The sequence below is a fragment of the Myotis davidii genome, unplaced genomic scaffold, assembly GCF_000327345.1.
Source record: "Myotis davidii unplaced genomic scaffold, ASM32734v1 scaffold962, whole genome shotgun sequence".
Taxonomy (NCBI): domain Eukaryota; kingdom Metazoa; phylum Chordata; class Mammalia; order Chiroptera; family Vespertilionidae; genus Myotis; species Myotis davidii.
The window spans coordinates 6,551,379-6,570,169 of record NW_006295559.1 but is presented as its reverse complement, the minus strand read 5'-3'; the positions used below and the strand labels follow the sequence as shown (position 1 = coordinate 6,570,169).

At 33.3% G+C, this 18,791-nt stretch overlaps 2 protein-coding genes across 3 annotated transcripts in view; one reads left to right on the top strand and one right to left on the bottom strand.

Moving 5' to 3' along the window:
• NPHP3 (nephronophthisis 3 (adolescent)) overlaps positions 1-5,936 on the top strand; it is a 35,590-nt gene extending 29,654 nt beyond the window's left edge. The window contains exons 23-26 of the mRNA XM_015568071.1: positions 1,031-1,311; positions 3,003-3,128; positions 3,695-3,810; positions 4,438-5,936. Coding sequence (XP_015423557.1) covers positions 1,031-1,311; positions 3,003-3,128; positions 3,695-3,810; positions 4,438-4,618 — 704 coding nt within the window. The 3' untranslated portion in view covers positions 4,619-5,936. The remainder of the gene's footprint in view (positions 1-1,030; positions 1,312-3,002; positions 3,129-3,694; positions 3,811-4,437) is intronic.
• A 2,025-nt stretch (positions 5,937-7,961) lies between these two features.
• Positions 7,962-18,749, bottom strand: UBA5 (ubiquitin like modifier activating enzyme 5). Of its 2 annotated transcripts, XM_006770203.2 has the most exons (12): positions 18,116-18,749; positions 16,248-16,293; positions 16,055-16,144; positions 15,444-15,553; positions 14,526-14,612; positions 13,798-13,882; positions 12,857-12,961; positions 12,556-12,683; positions 10,259-10,394; positions 9,914-9,989; positions 9,664-9,770; positions 7,962-9,132 (listed from the first exon to the last, which is right to left on the bottom strand). In XM_006770203.2, the coding sequence occupies exons 2-12, from the start codon at positions 16,284-16,286 to the stop codon at positions 9,049-9,051; spliced, it is 1,047 nt and encodes a 348-aa protein (XP_006770266.1). In that variant the 5' UTR covers positions 16,287-16,293; positions 18,116-18,749; the 3' UTR covers positions 7,962-9,048. The 2 variants fall into 2 exon arrangements, with proteins under 2 accessions (XP_006770266.1, XP_015423603.1); XM_015568117.1 differs by lacking the exons at positions 16,248-16,293; positions 18,116-18,749 and having other exon boundaries at positions 15,997-16,068.
• Positions 18,750-18,791: the final 42 nt, after the last annotated feature.

The following is an 18,791-nucleotide window of genomic DNA, read 5'->3' as shown; positions in this document are numbered from 1 at the left end:
TGAAAACAAGTATCCATTTTTCTCTTAGGTGCAAAGGTGTTTTATATTTCTATCAAGTCAAGCTAGAATACATCAATAGCAATCATGCCAGATTTCATGTATATGTTATGAACATAGCCACACTTAACAAAGACCATGGCATTTTTTCTGCTGTTTTCTTTCACATGGTTTCTTCAGTAACTAAAAAGTTATTCTGTAGCTTCCCTAGTATTTTCTATATGTTTATGAAAAGTGAGTTTGTGTGGCTATCATACATGAGACTTCATAGACTAAAGGAGAATAAAGAAAAGAATATAGATGGGTGCTAGTTTTCTTCTTCAGTTTAAATGGACATAAAAGACAAAATGATAAATTTATACTTTCTGAAAAAAAAGGGTTTTGAGGCTTCTTTAGATGTCAGAAATATATAACAAATTTGATAATTTGGACATCAAGAAAATGTAACAAATATTTAGTTTACTTCACAAAAAGTTCTTATATTAAAAATTATTAAGTACTAACCCCAAAGGGATAAAGAGTGAATATCAAAATCTTTTGTTTGAGTTAGGTCTAAATATATATATTGATTATTGATTTCAGAGAGGAAGGGAGATAGAAACATCAATGATAAGAGAGAATCATTGATTGGTTGCCTCCCACACATCCCCTATTGGGGATCAAGCCCACAACCCAGGCATATGCCCTTGGATGGGATTGAACCCGGGACCCTTCAGTCTGCAGGTTGATGCTCTATCCACTGAGCAAAACCAGGTAGGGCAGATCTAATTATTTTAAAGGTATAAAAAGTTTGTTTTGGAAAATATTTACGGGTTCATCTTTTTGGAGAAGTGAAGTGGAGAAATAAGATGTTTCAGGCTTTTTCACATATCAGGAAAGCATTTTCATTTTTGGAAAAGAGCAGGAAGGGAAGAGGGCTGAGAAAGAGGGAGGAAGGATTTCGAGCTGAATCCTTCATTTTAACTCTCTTGGATTTAAGAATAAAAGTGCTTCAGTTCTCCAACTAACCAGGACTAGGGATTCTGATTTCTAGAGAATAAGCTGTTTAAACCATTGTGGGGTTTTGCTCATAGAACAGCTGACCAGTTCCTGAAACGTTCCTTAGAAATGAGGGAGCGCGTTCTGGGACCAGATCACCCTGACTGTGCCCAGTCTTTGAATAACCTGGCGGCTCTATGCAATGAAATGAAACAGTATGAAAAGGCGGAAGAACTTTATGAAAGAGCTTTAGACATTCGGAGACGAGCGCTAGCTCCTGATCACCCTTCTTTGGCTTACACAGTGAAGCATCTCGCAATCTTGTATAAGAAAATGGTAAGTAATCCCTGGAGTGCTTGCATGTGTTTTATAATACTATAGCTATTAAACCATAATTGCCATCAGCAACATCATTTGCCTTCTGATAGATTTTTTTAATGACTTTTCATTGATTTTTAAAGAGAGGAAGGGAGAGGGAGAGAAACATCAATGTGATGAACATCAATTGGCTGCTTCCTGCACTCCTACCCAAGATCAAGCCTGCAATCTGGGCATGTGCCTTGAGAGGAATCAAACTGGCAACCTTTTGATGCTCGAGACGATGCCCAACCAACTTAGCCACACTGGCCAGGGCTGGATAGATTATTTTCTATGAGCTTTTAAATCATAATGATATAGTTTTATAACAAATAGCTGAGTAGTACATTTAAAAATATTATTTCAGACTGAATAAATTAAAGCGCTGGTTTGGTTTTGTTAAAATACATTCTAAATACAAATGCATTCATCAGCATTCTAATTAAACTTATTCTCATATTACATTTCAGAAGTTCTGAAATTCACCTGTATTGTTTGCTGTGTTAAGCTATCATAAGCATAAATCACCCAATTGTCATGGCTAAAGGAAGAGTTTTTGTAATTGATAAAATGAGCATTTTAATTTCACTTTTTTCTTTGTCTACAGTTAAAAGTAATGAACTAAACACCATTCTTTGCCATAGGGTTCTAGCCAGAGTAATGTTTGGAACTTTTATAGCTTTTCTCCAAAAAGTGCCAGAGGAGTTTGCTTTCATTTAGCGCAGTGTTTCTCAACCTTGGCTGCACATTAGAATCACTTGGGAATCTTTTTAAAATCCTGATTTCTGGGCCTCATTCCTTTAGTGGCAATAACAGAACAGCGGCAGGCCTTCTCTACATTTTACAGGACGCTTTACTGGTCATTCAGGCACGAAGTTGTTGTTATTTCTCCCCAACAAGTAAAAAAGAAATAATTGGAAAAATCAGAAAAGGATTTGGTGGAAAATGAGTTTTTATTTTGACGTCATCTCCAAATTATGTATAGTAGCAAACATATATAGGGTGGGGCAAAAAGTTTACATAAATAATTGTTAATTGTATTACTTTCCATATAAACAACTATAAACCTACTTTTGTCCTACCCTGTACTTTAATTGTAAGGTTTTTACTTTACCAGAAACAGTGAGTAATAATGGGTGATCCTAAAGAGCTTTCTGAATTATCAAACAAAATGTTTTATATTCAGTATAACTTTACTTACATATTCTACTAGAGCAGCGGTTCTCAACCTGGGGGTAGAACGACCCTTTCACAGGAGTCACCTAAGACCATCAGAAAACACATATATAATTACATATTGTTTTTGTGATTAATCACTATGCTTTAATTATGTTTAATTTGTAACAATGAAAATACATCCTGCATATCAGATATTTACATTACGATTCATAACAGTAGCAAAATTACAGTTATGAAGTAGCAACGAAAATAATTTTATGGTTGGGGGTCACAACATGAGGAACTGTATTAAAGGGTCACGGCATTAGGAAGGTTGAGAACCACTGTACTAGAGTTTAGCTATCTAAAAACTTAACCATTAAACTGGGAGGTAATGCTTCTGAATTTTTTTCTCAAAAATTACTTTTTGATACAAAAGTTTGTGGAAAAGTTCTAATCAGGTAATATTTATTGCTTTAATATTCTTGTTAGATTTCACTTTTGTGTTTTAGGGGAAACTTGACAAAGCTGTACCTTTGTACGAGCTGGCTGTTGAAATCCGGCAGAAATCTTTTGGCCCAAAGCACCCTAGTGTAGCTACTGCCTTGGTGAACTTAGCTGTTCTCTACAGCCAAATGGTAAGTTCCCACACTTTAACTCTTTAAAAATGAAGTGTTTAGGCATGATATAGGTAAACATGAATTAGATGTGGCACAGTAAAATTAATTAGAGGAAGTTGAAGGTTATTTATCTACTAATGCTTTCTTTAGTACTTGAGAAATTATTGAAGTCACACCCCTCTTAGTGTAAAGCACTGACTGTTTAGTTCATTGTATAGGCTGTTTTTAAATTCTGGAGACTCCCTACATCTCTCTATCTAATATATCTTTAAGCTTCAACATTTGCCTGTGATGGGTGAGAAACACGTATGGTACCAACTGGGCGATAAAGAAACACATAGTTTGTGTTTATATAATTGGATTAAGGTCAATGGTTACCAACCCAAGTCTAAAGCCAGTTTCTGATTTTCTATTTTACTGTTTCTCCTATGATGATTACTTATAAATTAATCTGTTTATCCACGTTTTAGGAGGATATTAACATTTAAAAAGTGCTTATTCAACTTGTCAGCTTAATCTAGAATACATTAATAGTAATTTCATAAACCCAGAGTATCCAAATGAGTGTTAATTTTTTTAATAAGAAAAAACACATTGAAGCCTTGCCACTGTATGAAAGAGCATTAAAGATTTACGAAGACAGCCTGGGTCGGATGCATCCTCGAGTTGGAGAAACTTTAAAAAATTTAGCTGTGCTCAGGTAAGAATTTTTTTACTTTCCTCATACATCTTAACTACCTTTTAGAACATCTTTTAATTTGACTCATCATGGAACAACAAAAAGATCCTTACTGCTGAATGCTTTTTCTTGGAGGTGGGTTGTTTCTGGTTGATTTCCTTCAGAGATACAGTAGTATCTAGAAGTGAAACGAAGGCTACACAATGTATTTTACAGAAGAGTTTATCATGGCAAATAGTGAAGGATGGTTTACATGTACAACCAGCTGGGTCTGCAATAATATGAGCAATTTGCTGTCCTCAGAGCTCATTTACCATGAAGTACATGTTGACTTCTGCTCTGTGTGTATTCAACTCAGGACATAGAATATCTAATTTCCCTTAGCAATTTCACTGCATCCTTCACAACACAGTCCTAATGGTGTCCATGAGGTACTGAAATGTCCCTTAGCAGTACAAACAGAAAGGAAAAGAGTTTGGGTGTTCTACTTTTTCTGGTCTGTTTTAGTAAATAAACACACTGGAGGGGAAATGAGTGATTATTCACTTTTTTTTGTGGGGTTTTTTGGAGGAGGGTATCCTATGAGGTCATTTAGAATTGTTAGAAGGTTATATTCTGATTTTAAGAGGTTTTTATTTTCTCTCAAAGCTATGAAGAAGGGGATTTTGAAAAAGCTGCTGAACTGTACAAAAGAGCGATGGAAATAAAAGAAGCAGAAACGTCACTTTTGGGTGGGAAAGCTCCTTCCCGACACTCATCGAGTGGAGATACATTTAGTGTAAAAACAACCCATTCTCCTAATGTTTTCCTTCATCAAGGACAAAGGTAGAAGGAGCAATCACAATTCACTGCAAATGCATATTAGAAGAAAATAATGAAAAAACATTTGGGACATTAGAATTTAAAACTTACTAAAAATGTTTTTAAGAAATTTTATTTTTACTTTGTCTGATTTAAGTGGTATTTGTATTAAATTGTATTGGGCTACATTGAAGTTGAGTCATGATTATGTCCGTTTTAGTTAAAAGAATTAACTTCCCAGTTGTGTGGGATCCAGGGCTGCAGACGCTAGAATCCTAAGATGCCATGAAGAATAAATTGGTCTCTGTTCAACAAGAGCTGGCAGAGCAGTTATGCAGGGAGTTCAAGAACTGCAAGATTCTTTTCATCTCTCATAAGTACTTTACCTCACCATTCCTTATGTTCCTTTTCAGCAGTAGTCTGGCCCAATTCTCTACCTCAAAGAAAAATTTCAAGGAATAAAGGGATAATGTTTATGAAAAGTATGAATTGCCTTCTGTAAAATGACTAGTAACAAGAATCTCTGTTACTTTTTTTTTCTTCAAATTCTACCGTTTCCTTGAGCAGATTGGGCCAAGTCCTCTGCTTTCTGTGCTCTGTACATTGTATATTATTTGTCTGGGTAGTATATATCTGCATAATCTGAAGTCATTAATGCAACAAATCAAGCTTGTTGGCATTCTTTGGCCTTACCCAATATATGGACGTGACATTCTCTTCTTTTTTCTTAAATTACCCAAATCTGTCTCTTCATTTATCTCCAACTCAAATTAGTCTGCCTTTTATACTGAAAATTAAATATTTTTTATAGCTTTTGTAAATATTGCCACATTTTGGATATTATTTTGTACCATCTATGTATTTATATATAATAAAATCTTCAATTTTAATACTTGGTAAAAGACATAACCATACTCTACTGTTTTAAAATAAAAGTGCAATTTTAAGTTTCCCCTTTTCTACTCAATACAAGAGGGTTATGTAACTAAGAAGTACATTACCAAAAGGACTGCGTGTTGTCACTACTTGCCGAGTAGTTTGCTCCACTTAAGCTTTGGTGACTGTCTAGGCTTTTGGTGACTTTAAGGCCTGGGTACTCACAGGGTGGTCCATGAACCCACCATCTGGAAGCTTGCTAAAAATTCACTCTTGAGATTCTCCCCAGACCTACTAAATCAGAATCAATTTAGCTAGATCCTTGGATGATTCAGATGCGCATAAATTTGAAAAGCAATGGTCTAACTCTAAGGCACTACAGTGGTGACTGAAAAGAAATTAGGTAGGGTCTTATAAAGCAAACAGCCTTCTTCCCCTGCTTTTGAGAGACATTCAAAGGGGATGGGGGGGAACAAATATGACCATAAAACATCTTTCTGAGTTTGCCAGCTATGAAAGGCACAAGTAATTTAATTTACAAATATACCAAACATTGATTTTATAATTAAGCTACTTAAGAGTTTAAAATTTGATTATTTGGTGATAATAGTAAATTAATACAAGTAATATATTAAGTTTAAATGCTAAAACTGCTTTAGAAAATAATTTGAGATCAATGTACTAGAAGAACCTTGAAAAAAGGCAAAACTAGCAAAAGAGTAATATCCATTTAGTAGCAGTAACAAAATTTGGACTTGAAAATGAGAGAAAATGGAAACTTTTCATATTCTTCAAGTTAATGTTATGGTAAAGTTATTATGGTAAAAATTCACTAATTATATCTGGGGGGCAATGTCTATTTCAAAAAGTTTAAGTTTAAATATAATTTTTAAAACTATTTTGATCATACTACTTAATTGTACTACCAGCTCAAATGTTTTAATATGGAATGCCTACTTATGAAGAAAAAAATAGCTGGGACAGACATTTCTTTATGTGTATTTGAGGTTCTCAAATTGGAATATTATGTTCACTTTCATATACACCTTCATGATGAAAAAGGTAGCTTTCAACAACTCATAGTTATAAAACTGAATTGCTAGGATCCAAATTATGTTAGTTATAATTAATTTTATTAATAAAACTTTATAGAAAGGAATTTAAAAATGCAATTTGGGAGAGGTCAAAGCTTCGTTAATAAATACTCTTAAATGAGATCAACCGAAGGACTTGTATGCATGCATATAAGTATAACCAATAGATGCAAGACACTGGTGGGAGGGGGCGGTGTGAGGGCATGTGTCAGGGGGTAGGAGAGGCGGGGGGGAGGTCAATAGGGAAAAAAAGGAGACATATGTACTACTATTTGTAATACTTTAAACAATAAAATTAAAAATAAATACTCTTAAATGGTTACCTGTGTTGATCAGGGTGTTTGTAGGTATTCAGGGAGTATTTTTATATGAAGAAACCCATAGTACATATTTTCTTAACTATAAAACTTTTGAGTACTATCACAAATTCTCATTAACAATGAGGGAAGGGATTAAGGTTGAACATATGGTTTGTTTTACTAGAATTTAGAGCCTTTGTGCTACGGCAATTTTGGGAGTGTGTTTCTCTTTCACATTAGAAACAATAGTGTTAATCTTGTCAAGCACCGTGGGTTTATTTAGTAGTGTGAAATTCAGTAAGGATTAATAATCAGCTGCCTACATACAAGTTTTCATGGCAATCAGATTGTCAAGAGAGCACTCTAGGTTGCAAAAGATACCTGTTACCAGATTTCTTTTTTCTGGTAAAATAATCCAGTAACTATTTTTTTAAAATATATATATTTTTTAATTTCAGAGAGGAAGGGAGAGGGAGAGAGATAGAAACATTAATGATATGAGAAATTCTTTGGAAGGCTGCCTCCTGCACGCCTCACACTGGGCATTGAGTCCGCAACCCAGGCATGTGCCCTTGACCAGAATCAATACCAGGAGGTTAAAAAAGGAATGGGATTTAAGAAGACTGGATTTTTTAATTTTTTCTTTTTTTTTTGAAATTCAAACATCTCTAGTAACTAGAAAAGTTAGTTATTTTATAGAGGAATACATTAAATTTTTAAAATATAACAAATGACCTAGAAAAGCAACTTAAGTTTCAAGGCTAGAAAAACTATCCCTCTGCCTTCCTGCCATTATTTTAAACATAAGAATCACAATATAGTCCTAAAATCACAAAACTAATATATTGAACATATTTTTGATCTGTGGGCCTTTCTGAAATAAGTTTTTAGAACTTTATTTTACAAGTAGGAAATGCACTTTTTAATTTTTACTAACATTGTCAGCCTACAAATACAGTTTAGACATTCCTATCTTCAAAGAAAAATAATAATAATCAGAATAGGAGATTAGCAATAATAGCCTACAGATCTTACCTTGGCTTCTGTCTTCCTCCTTCATGACGTTATATGGGCACTTGCTCAAATAATGGTTACACATGCATGTTTTTATACTGGTCTCCAAACCACTGGAATTTTATTTCAACCAAGGCTCTCTAAGCCTTCATTATTTATATACAACTCTAGGAAAAAACAGTTTTATCAATTTATGATTTAGAGGTCATGAACTGGGAAAATGATACTCTTCCAGTAAATAAATATTATCAATCATTTCAGAGGCACTTTAGGCCTCGTTAATGCCCTATCCAGGATAAACCCTTTCCAACATTTAATTACCTGGGGAATCACATTTAAGTGAAATAAAATATAAGGTAACCCATATCATGGGTATAATCTAATCTTAGCCTAAATTTATCCATTACTCCTCAATAAAGTACAGTGGTTCCAGGTATATGTCCACAGATGCAATGATTTCCTTGGTCAATGCAGAAATATAATTTGTACTTCCTCAAAGTACCTTTATCTGTCTACCCATGAAAAAAACTTCCTTTTAGTGGCCTGATTTTGAATATATAACCCACAAGTTTACAACTTTTCCACTGACTACATTTCAATTTGTAATCAGGAAACATTTCAGAGAATGTTATTATTTTATAGGTTAACTATTTTAAATTCATTGCTGGCCAAGTTAGTAGTAGTGGGCAGTTTTCTTGTAGAGAACAATTCCAAAACAATGAGTACTTGGCCTGCTAGCTCAAATCAGCAGGTTGTACCTCTTGCTCTTTTCCCTGGTATTTCAGGACCACATACTGCTTTATTGCCCCTGCCCACAAAGGATTACTGGAAAGAAAAGGAATGTGTACAGCATCAAATTGGTCCTTTCTTCCATCCCTCACAAAAGGCCAAAACATTTCAATGGCTAAGTTTTCAATAAAACTTATAACTGCCTAAAATAATCCTTTGAAATTTTTTTACTAGAATGAAACATGAGTTTTAGGAGAGTTATTGATTTAGTTAAGGGTGAGGTAACAACAAGCAACAGTAACAGTATTTTCAAAAGTGTAACAATTTAGCAAAGAATACACATCAATTGATGTTGCCCTAAGTTTTGTCAGTTTTAAAATTGACTTTTTTTAATTGCAAAGGAATAGGTTTAAACACAGAAAATAAAATATAGTCCAGTCCATTATCTACATATTCTTCATCTTGGCCATGAGATCTTCCAAGCTTTCACCAGAATCTTCCACTGTTACATCAGGAACAGAATCTTCTTGCTATCAACAAATGAGGGAAACAAAGTGAAAAAATAACCTAAATTCTTGGTGCTTAGAAATATATAATCAGTAAGCTTTAACCATGTTCAACAAGTTTACAAAGTAAACTTTCTTTAGTACATATACCTTCTAAGTTTTAGGAGAGACAAAGTCCTTTACTTTCCACACCTGTCTTTTGATTCACAAGGCAGTAATTTCAATTTTCCTGAGATATCTACTAAAGTGGTACTTTTAAATGGTATTGTGGCTAAAACAACTAATTTAGAAATATAATATTTTCATTTAGTCAAAATCTATTTGACTTGACCCATTAATAAGTGAACAAAACTATTTTATACTTGTTTTCAAACAGTTAAATTGTGCTGTGCATATGTCCATATTAGCACTGAATACATCTCTTTCAGACATCTTAATGCCTATAGTAAAATATCTAATACAGGAAGTACTGTGCTGGCATTATAAAGGATGAAGATGAAAGATAAACACTTTTTTCATGTTATTTACTTATGGTAAATCGGATTTTAGATGTACCTTTTGGGGAACTGTATAGGCCACTGTAATTCCTTCAGGTAAGTCAGGAACTGGACCTGAAGAATTTTTCAGTTCCTCTTCTGAAACCTCAGATACCAACTCAATACCTGTAGAGTTAAATTGGACCTTATTACAGTTTTTAAGGAACTTAAGCAATAACAACTCAAACTTGTATAACATTAATTATGAGATTCCCTCCCATAAAAGATAAGTCATATGCTGCCATTTCCATTTATGAAAGAACTCCTACCCCACTCATTGTCTTCATGTATTATCTCTTCCTCTTCTTGAACAACCTCCTTTTTGGGCAGTGCTGCTACCTTTTCCTGTAGAAATCAAACAGTATCAAAGCATTTTTATTCATTCTCAGTTCTCCCAAGCATTAATCAATAATTCAGGCAGGCTTTTTATCCTACCAAAAGCAAAAAAGGACTTTGAACAGAATTTTCATTTGGAGGGATGGTAAATAAATTAAAAGTTTAAGGACCCAGAATCCAATTATCTTAAATTCCAAATTTAAATAATTTTTTTTTCTTTTTTTAAGCTATTATCCTATGCAACATGTTCTCACACATTCTGACAGACTGGCATATACCTTATATTCTTCCTGCTGTTTCCTGCAATTTCTGTCATCGCACTGAGGATTTGGCTTCATGGACATAGTAGGAAAAAAATCCTGCATTGCATTGTATCCGAGGTAAAAACTAACAGTACCAAATTTTAACAGAAACCTGGAAAAACAAATCAAAGTAGACTTAAATAAATAAAAGGATAAAAATATTTTAAAAATCAGATTTTTAAAAAATTAAATCTTTATTGTTGAAAATATCACATATGGCCTCCTTTTCCCCCCCATTCTGTAACAAGGAACAAAGAAGATAAATTTATCATCTTGTTTTCAGGGCCTGGCTCATAAAAGATATTTGTTGAATGAAAGCAGGAAAGAAAACTCTTTCATCAACCATAGAACTCTTTTTTGAAACTCTAATAAAGATAAAATGCTGCCAATTAAACTATGGTTATGTCAACAACTTTAAAAAGCATGCTGATTTTAGAGAGATTAAAATGTGGAAGAATATATTAAAAATTCCTGCGACGTGATACTAAATCTAACCAATTTAAAATATTTTATATAAAACTTACTATAATGTTTATAATCTTAACTGTACAGTTCAATACAATTTTACAAAAGTATTCACTCATGCAATCACTACCAGAGCAAAATATAGAACATTTCCAGTATGCCACGTAGCTTTCTGTGCTCCCTGCTGGTCCAATCTGATTCTTTTTAGAAAATCATGTATATAAGATAAACAACAAAAGGAAAAATATTTGCAAATTTATGTTCTTTTTTATTGTTTTTAGAAAAAGAGAAACATCAATCTTTGTTTCATTGGTTGATTCTTGTTTTTTAAATTTTATTTATTGACTGATTTTTAGAGAGAAAGGAAGGGAGGAGGGGAAAAAGAAACATTGATTTGTTGTTCCACATATTTATGCATTCACTGGTTGTTTCTTATATGTGCCCTGACAGGGGCTCGAACCTGCAACCTTGGTGTATCAGGATGTCACAATAAACAACTCAGCTAGGATGTAAATGTATGTTCTTAATATACATCAAGGGAAAAAAAAATTTGAGCAAAGAATATGAGCATATAATTCACATAAAAGTACAAGTTGCTCAAGTTATCACAAATAACAAAATGGAAAGAGATACCCATTCTTCACCTATTAGATTCACCAAGATTAAAGAGTTTTACAATATCAAATTATATCAAACGTGTGGGTGGACTAGGTACTCCTACACTGTGATGGAAATGTATAATCCCTTTGAAAGAAAAATTTAGTAATATATCAAAAAATTTGCATAAGCCCAGAAACTCCACTCCTAAAAATTAAAACTGTACAAAAATCTAGTATACAAAGATATGTGAAAAGCTATTGTTTGCAGCATTATTAATAATTTAAAATCAGTAAGCAGCCTAAATGTCCATCAATAGAGGGCTTATACTATAAATATGACACGTAAGAGAGTAATTTATAGTCATGATTTCCCCCTTTTCATATCAGTCTATGAAATGTTTTGTTTAGTTTGCACAAGCTATGAAATAGCTCTAGACAGTTGCCTTAAGAGTTCTTATGTATGCTTTATACAATATCTTTGCTGGTAGTGGACACTTCTGATATCAAAGTGCCTCCCTATAGCATGTTGCAGTTTGTTCTTATATTGGAGGTTTAGGAAACATAACTAAGCTTATTAGAGTTGTAACAAAAAATGGCCTGAGAGAAGGAACACTTAAAGGAGTTGTACTTTTAATTAAGTGTGAATTGATTCAAAAACTCTTTGACATTAATTTTAGCTGTAAAGAAACCTTTGTCCTTTTTAGTTATAGTCAGGGAGGTCTATGATTTTCAACCAGTGTGTTGTAATAATCTTTTTAAAATATGTTTTTATTGATTTTAGAGAGAAAGAGGAAAGGGGAGAGAGGAAAAAAAAACACCAAAAAACATTGATGAGAGAGAAGCATTGATTGGCTGCCTCCCGCATGCCATCAAGCCTGCAACACGGGTATGTGCCCTGACCAGGAATGGAATCGGTGACCTCTTGGTGCACAGGACAACACCCAACCAACTGAGCCACACTGGCCAGGGCTGCAAGAATTTTTAAAACATGCAATACCTGTCCATTTAAATTATGTCTAGTAAGGTATATTACATACAAATAAAAAGTATATGATATACATAGTATACAAAATAAAAATATATTTAAAATTAAATTTTAAAAACTAAATTAAATACTTTGGTGGTAGTTCCTATATTTAAAATATTTCATGAAATATATATATTTTTTTATCAAAACAAGACTATTCAGAAAAATTAACCTTCACTCACTTTAACACATTTTGTACCAAGATCCCAGCAACCACGCCCATAGTGGTAGGAAGACTGGCTGCACAAACGCCCTCTCGTTTCAGAGTCTTTTCATCAATATTTGCAGCAACTACAAGTGGTGGGGCACACTACATGAAAAAGAATAAAAGAAAATATATTTCAAAGAAAGGGGAAAAGTATGTGTTACAAGTAGCAGTTAATCATATTCAAAGTCTGTTTTTCTTTGAACTGTAATACATATTCAATGCCCCTAGGAACTCTTGTATTTAGTGAAAAATAACCCAAAGTTAATTATACATACCGCAAAACAAGCAGATTCTCCAGGAATTATAAGCTGTATGTGCCCCGAAACTGCATTTTCACTGACCCCAGACTCCATCCATGTTTGTCCAAGTTCATTACAAGCCTTGATAGAAGTAGATAAAAATAAAAGAAAGGACATAAAAGAGCATGACATAACGTACCATAATTTTTTTTCATGAAAAAGTGGCATTTAAGTGGATTACCATGCATTTTTTAAAATTAATTTTCAGAATAAAAAGTTAAAGTTTTAAATAATGGAATTCCTTGGCAATTGTTACTCTCTGTTTAGGGGAGAGGTCAATGTGGGGAAAAGGAAACATATGTAATACTTTCAACAATAAAGAATTTAAATTTTTAAAAATGATAAATAAAATAAACTGACAGGTAAGCAGTCAATAAATATCTAATTAAATTAAATCTATTGGATTTCTTATTACATTAATGTAAAACTTCATTTTTCTAAAATTATTTCAGCAACAAAAATGTAAAACTTCATTTGAAAAGCTAAAACACAATAATTTAAAGAAAAGAATTCAGTTTTATTTTTCAGAAACCATGTTTAAAGGCAATTTATATATATTTATATCTTTACTGAAAAATAAAGTAGCAGAAGTTAAAACCAAAGCTGACCAAGAGTATTATAAGATATTCATTTATTTTAAAAATAGTACATCACAACTATCTGCTATTTTATAGTTTCTTCTATTGGCATCAGAGAGTAGAATATTGAAACCTATGCCACAATAGCAAGGCTAAGCAGGTCCCACAGCCATTAGAAAACATTTCAAAAATAGGCTAAGGGAACATTAAAAATAAGTAAAACACATTATAAAAGGGTTTAGATGCAGAACTATTTTTAGGATGGGAAATATATACTGATAGAAGATACAGAATAGATAAATCCATGAGTGTAACATTTTACACAGTAGGAATACTCACTGTATTTATTGCCATTCGAGCTTCAAAATTATCCACACAGCTAAGAACTAGGTCAACAGGTTTTCCATCTTCTAATCCACCATTACTAGGCAAAGAAAATAAATGTTATTTGAAAAAAATCAGGACACAAAATACTCTAATTAGACTTTATTTGTTCAGTCACACATTTGCTATTTCATGTTTAAGTATAATTATAATATACTAAGTATTTAATATTAAAGATCCAGTATATAGAGAGTATTGAGTAACTATTATGAATATAACATCAATGATATTATAGTACTTTTTACACAAGACCTACAAGGATGCAAGTATAAAGTCTGTTTACAAAAGTTACCATTTACCTATTAGCTCTCAGACTTTTATTTAAATGTAATAATTGAATACAATTCATTATTTTAGTGGTATCACAAGAGTCTCTGCAGAAAACCACTTTCAGACAGAAATATATTCTAGAACACAAAATGTATAATTGAGGATTCCTTGTTATACTATTATAATAATAGGGGTTTGGGGTTAGTTTTTCTTTTGTTGTTACCATTGTATTTTGGACAATATATACTTTTTACTGAGCTCCCAGTATATAAAAATTACACGAAAATTAACTATCCTAAAAACAAAACTATATTTCATTCTACCAATGCATTAAATTAATCATTTGCACATTTTCTATAATACTTGTTTAACTGAGCTGGACATGTGCAAAATATTCATAAGTAAAATTTTACCTTATTCTATCCATGAAATGTTGAAAGTTTTCTACTGTGGTTATGTTATAGTTGTGTACTTCAAAAAGAACATCAGGATTAATGTTCCTAAGAGGGGAAAAAGGAATGATTATGGGAGGAATAGTAAGAGAAAGCAGGAAAAAGTACTAAAGATCATTTAACAGAGATCAGAGAAATGGAATTTAAGCTATTCAAAGAAAATCCTAAGTCCTCTTCTACCTCTTTTGTCCCACATCAAGGACTAAGTTCAAGGCTAGGTTTATAATGTGTAGATTATCAGAAGGCTTACAAAATGTTCCCACAGCCTGTGTACTGAAAATTAAGTCTTATCCCCCCGTTAGCTACATTTCAGCCAGACAAAAGAGCTCCTTTGTTCCTTATTCAATTCAGTGCATTCAATTTTCTTTGGGCTCACAAAGAAAATTCCTAGAGCAAGGGTCGGCCACTTATGGCTTTTCCATCAAAATTGACCTGCCACCTATTTTTGTAAGGTCTGCAAGCTAATAATGGCTTTTACATTTTTAAATGGGTGCAGAAAGCAAGTCAAAAGAACAACAATCATTTCATGACATGTAAAAAATATATAAAATTTTAATTTCAGAGCCCATAAATAAAGTTTTATTGGAACAGAGTCATGCTCATTCGTTTTTATATTGCCTATAGATGCTATTACACTATAAGTGCATAGCTGAGCAGTTTTAACAGAGACCATACAGCCCTCAAAGCTAAAGTATTTACTATCTAGTCCTATAAAGGAAAAGGTTGCCAACCCAGATCCAAGAGGTAAGACAATTCTTTGCAGAAGTGAAACCTGCATTCCTATAGAGAAAAATTCAGGTCCATTTATGCATTAGATTAACTCGTACCAAATACACAAAGATTTCACTAAATAGAGTCTTTAATTGCTATTCCTCTTACCTCAAAGTATGTTCTGCTGCTTGAACTTTACTTAATCCTGCTTGATGAGGTTGGAAGAAAAGTCTATTCATATTGGCCAGTTCCACCTTGTCATAGTCAAAGAGTAGTAACTAAAATGAAAATAGTGATATTCTGATGAAAAACATAAGAAAGAATGAACTAGTGAGTTTTACATTTGATGGGTTTAACAGTTTGGCAGTAATAATAAACTCTGAAACTCTAGTTGCCATATATTAACTCATTTAATGACCATATGAGGTAAGTATGTAGATACTATTATCCTCATTTTAGAAAGAACTAGGACATTTGCTCAAAAGCCACTCAGCTAATTTTTAGTGGAAAAGGGATTTGAATTCAAATATTCTCAATGTAGCTTCTGTACCCTAACCACAATGCTATACTGACTCTCTAAATGTTTGCTAAGAAATTAATGTTCATTTCATTTCGCTCCTATTTTTGCTAAAAGCCAAGAACCCATTAGATAAATAAAATTTTTCAATAAGATAAATACAAATGCCATAAAACTATAGTAAAGCATGATTATAATTTATACCTGATTTACTCCAGAAGTCAGTAGTTCTCTACATGATAGGCAAAGAGAATGTTTTTACCTTACCAATGCCACATCTTGTCAGCATTTCAGCAGTCACACTACCAACTCCACCAACACCTACTATTGCTACAGCAAAGGTACGGATTTTCTGTAAAATGCAAAATTATATATGTCTTGGTTAATAAGTCTTCCTCAAAAGTTATTTTAATTTATTGAAATCACCTTCAAAAACTTGGAAAGGTTTATTATACCTCATAGTCGCTTACAATTCCCATTCGTTTCAATGCCATCAGGCGGCTTAAAACAAAGAAACAAAAGATGTTTTAAAGGTTACACAATCTTAGTGACATAGGTAAACATACATCACAGAAAACAGACTCCAAAAGTCAGTCATTGCTAATCTTTTAAAAGAGGAGAAATCTTTCCATCAGTTCCGTTTTACCAGATGAAACTAAATCAATGGGGGCAGCTTTAAGAACACTAATGCCTGAATACACTTCCAGCCCATGAAACAAGATTTTTTAAATTGGAAATAATTTTCCCTCAACATGCCTAAGATATGACTTCAGTGTCTTCTAGCTTCTGGAATGTTATGATGTGCCCTAGTATGAATCTATTTTCATCCACTGAGTACTTAGTAGACACTATCAAATTGTTTTTCAGTTCTGGGAAATTTCCTTGAATTTGATGATTTCCTTGTTTGGTTTGTTTTTCCTGGATTATCTTTCTGGAACTCCTATTATTTGGAAGTTGGACCACTTGGACTGGTCCTCTATTCTTATTTCCTTTCTTCTATTTTCCATCATTTTAGTTTCCTACTCTATTATCTGGATTTTTTTTCAACGGATAATGATGATGTTGGGGATGTGTTATTTTGTTGTGTTTTGTTTTGTTTTATGTTAGGAGCTTCTCTCATCCTTTGTTCTGCTCATATTTAAGAATCAGACATTAATAAAGCAAAGATGTGGGCAATGCTTGTTGACTTTGGGCTTCACCATAAGGTGATCTGGCTGAGCTATTTAGCAGAAACCCCAATATTACTGTCTTTTAGTCTTTCTTCTTGGTTCTATCAGCTTCTCTGGAGAAAAATCTTTCAATTTCCAACCTGAAAGCTGTTTATGGCTGTCCGTTTGGAGGTGTTAAGTGGAAGAGCAAGGCTGGGAGTCATTGCACTCAGTATTGTAAACAAGGACCTGCTTCAATTAATAGAAATCCTCCATTTTATTCCCTCCAATGAGTAAATCTCTAGTCTTCTCTTTTGATAGGGAAGAGGCATTAGCATTAGCTCAGCTACAAAAAGTGAAGTAGGAAACCTGGGCTCTGTTTCTTCAACAGATTTTCAATCATATCTTTTTTCTAGCCCTACCTTAAACCCTTCTAGAAGTACCTGTGCCCAATCCTGAGCCTTTGGGGAATTCTGTGGTGTAAACTGGATTGCAGGCTTGAGAATCAACTTTTTTAGATCCATTAAATCAGTTATCAGTCATCCATCACCTTTCTATTTCTAAGACTTTGTTACTATAATCTTCAAGTACAGGAACCTAATCATCCTCATTATTAATAGAAACCCTCTGTTTTTTCAATGGGGATTATGCTTTTATAAAATTCCTTTACTGTCACCTTGGTGGGACAAGGTGTGATCAATCTGCCAACTTTACCTTAATGCTGTCTTTAATCTTCATAAATAACCCTAGAAAAATGTATTGCAATCCCCTTTTACAAATAAGAAAAAAGATTCAGGTTAACTTGGCCACGATTAGCTAAATGGCAAACAAGTATTCAGAGCTGAGTTTTTAAACTAGTATTTGAAACCAGGTTTTCTAACTTTAAAGCCTCTGCTCCCCTTTCAATTTTCTCCATATGCCTGTAATTATATTCTATAACAGATAATTTTAGTTATTTGATCATTTCACAACCACTGAGTTTCTCAAATTAAAGTAAAAGTTCTTTGAGGGTCAGAGGCTTTCTATTATATTTCTTTTGTGTCACTTCATGCAATTAAAATGAAGCTGAGCACTTACAAACCTCTCTCCTATATTTTTTGATAACCCTGTACTTTATAATTCCTACTACTCATATTGCAATCCTATGTTTACCTTTCTATATATCTCACACTCACCTGGTAATCTCTGGAGGGAAATGACCATGTCTACTTTGTATCCCCAGTGTCTATGCATAAGAGATATTCAGTAAATGGTAGATAATACCATCCAGGAGGCTGGAGATGAAAAGGTGTTCACTAAATACAGTATTTGCTAAGCAAACAATTCAAAAAATTAAGGCTGACATTGATCAAACACCCGCGTACTAGTGAAGAGCTTTGGGTGACAACTGCCATTTCTTACGCAGCCGTTTTAATAAAGACAAAAGGTGCAAATAAGAAAATACTAAATGTTTAGATTCGAGTTCTGAAAGTCTGTGATTATTACAATGTCAAAGGGTGGTCTCATGTTAAAACAATGTCTGAAAGATGAATCTAAATATATCATCTACATCTCTTTGCTTTTCATTCTTGGACGGAATATTTCAAAACCTTCATTTGTAAAATTAGAAAATGTTGAAGGATGCCGAAGGGAATAGTTTCCACTCGTTCTGGTTAGAGATGTAAGTTCATGCCAACTCAAAACTCTTAAAAATGTTGGATCATAAACTCTTCCTGTTTGGCAACACAGTGAAAACACAAGCACCCTCCTTAAAGAAAAAGAGCAACACCACCACCTTTCCCATCTCACCCACTTTAAAAACTTTCACCTACTTTAAAAACTATCCAATTTTTTTAGCCACATACTCAGTGG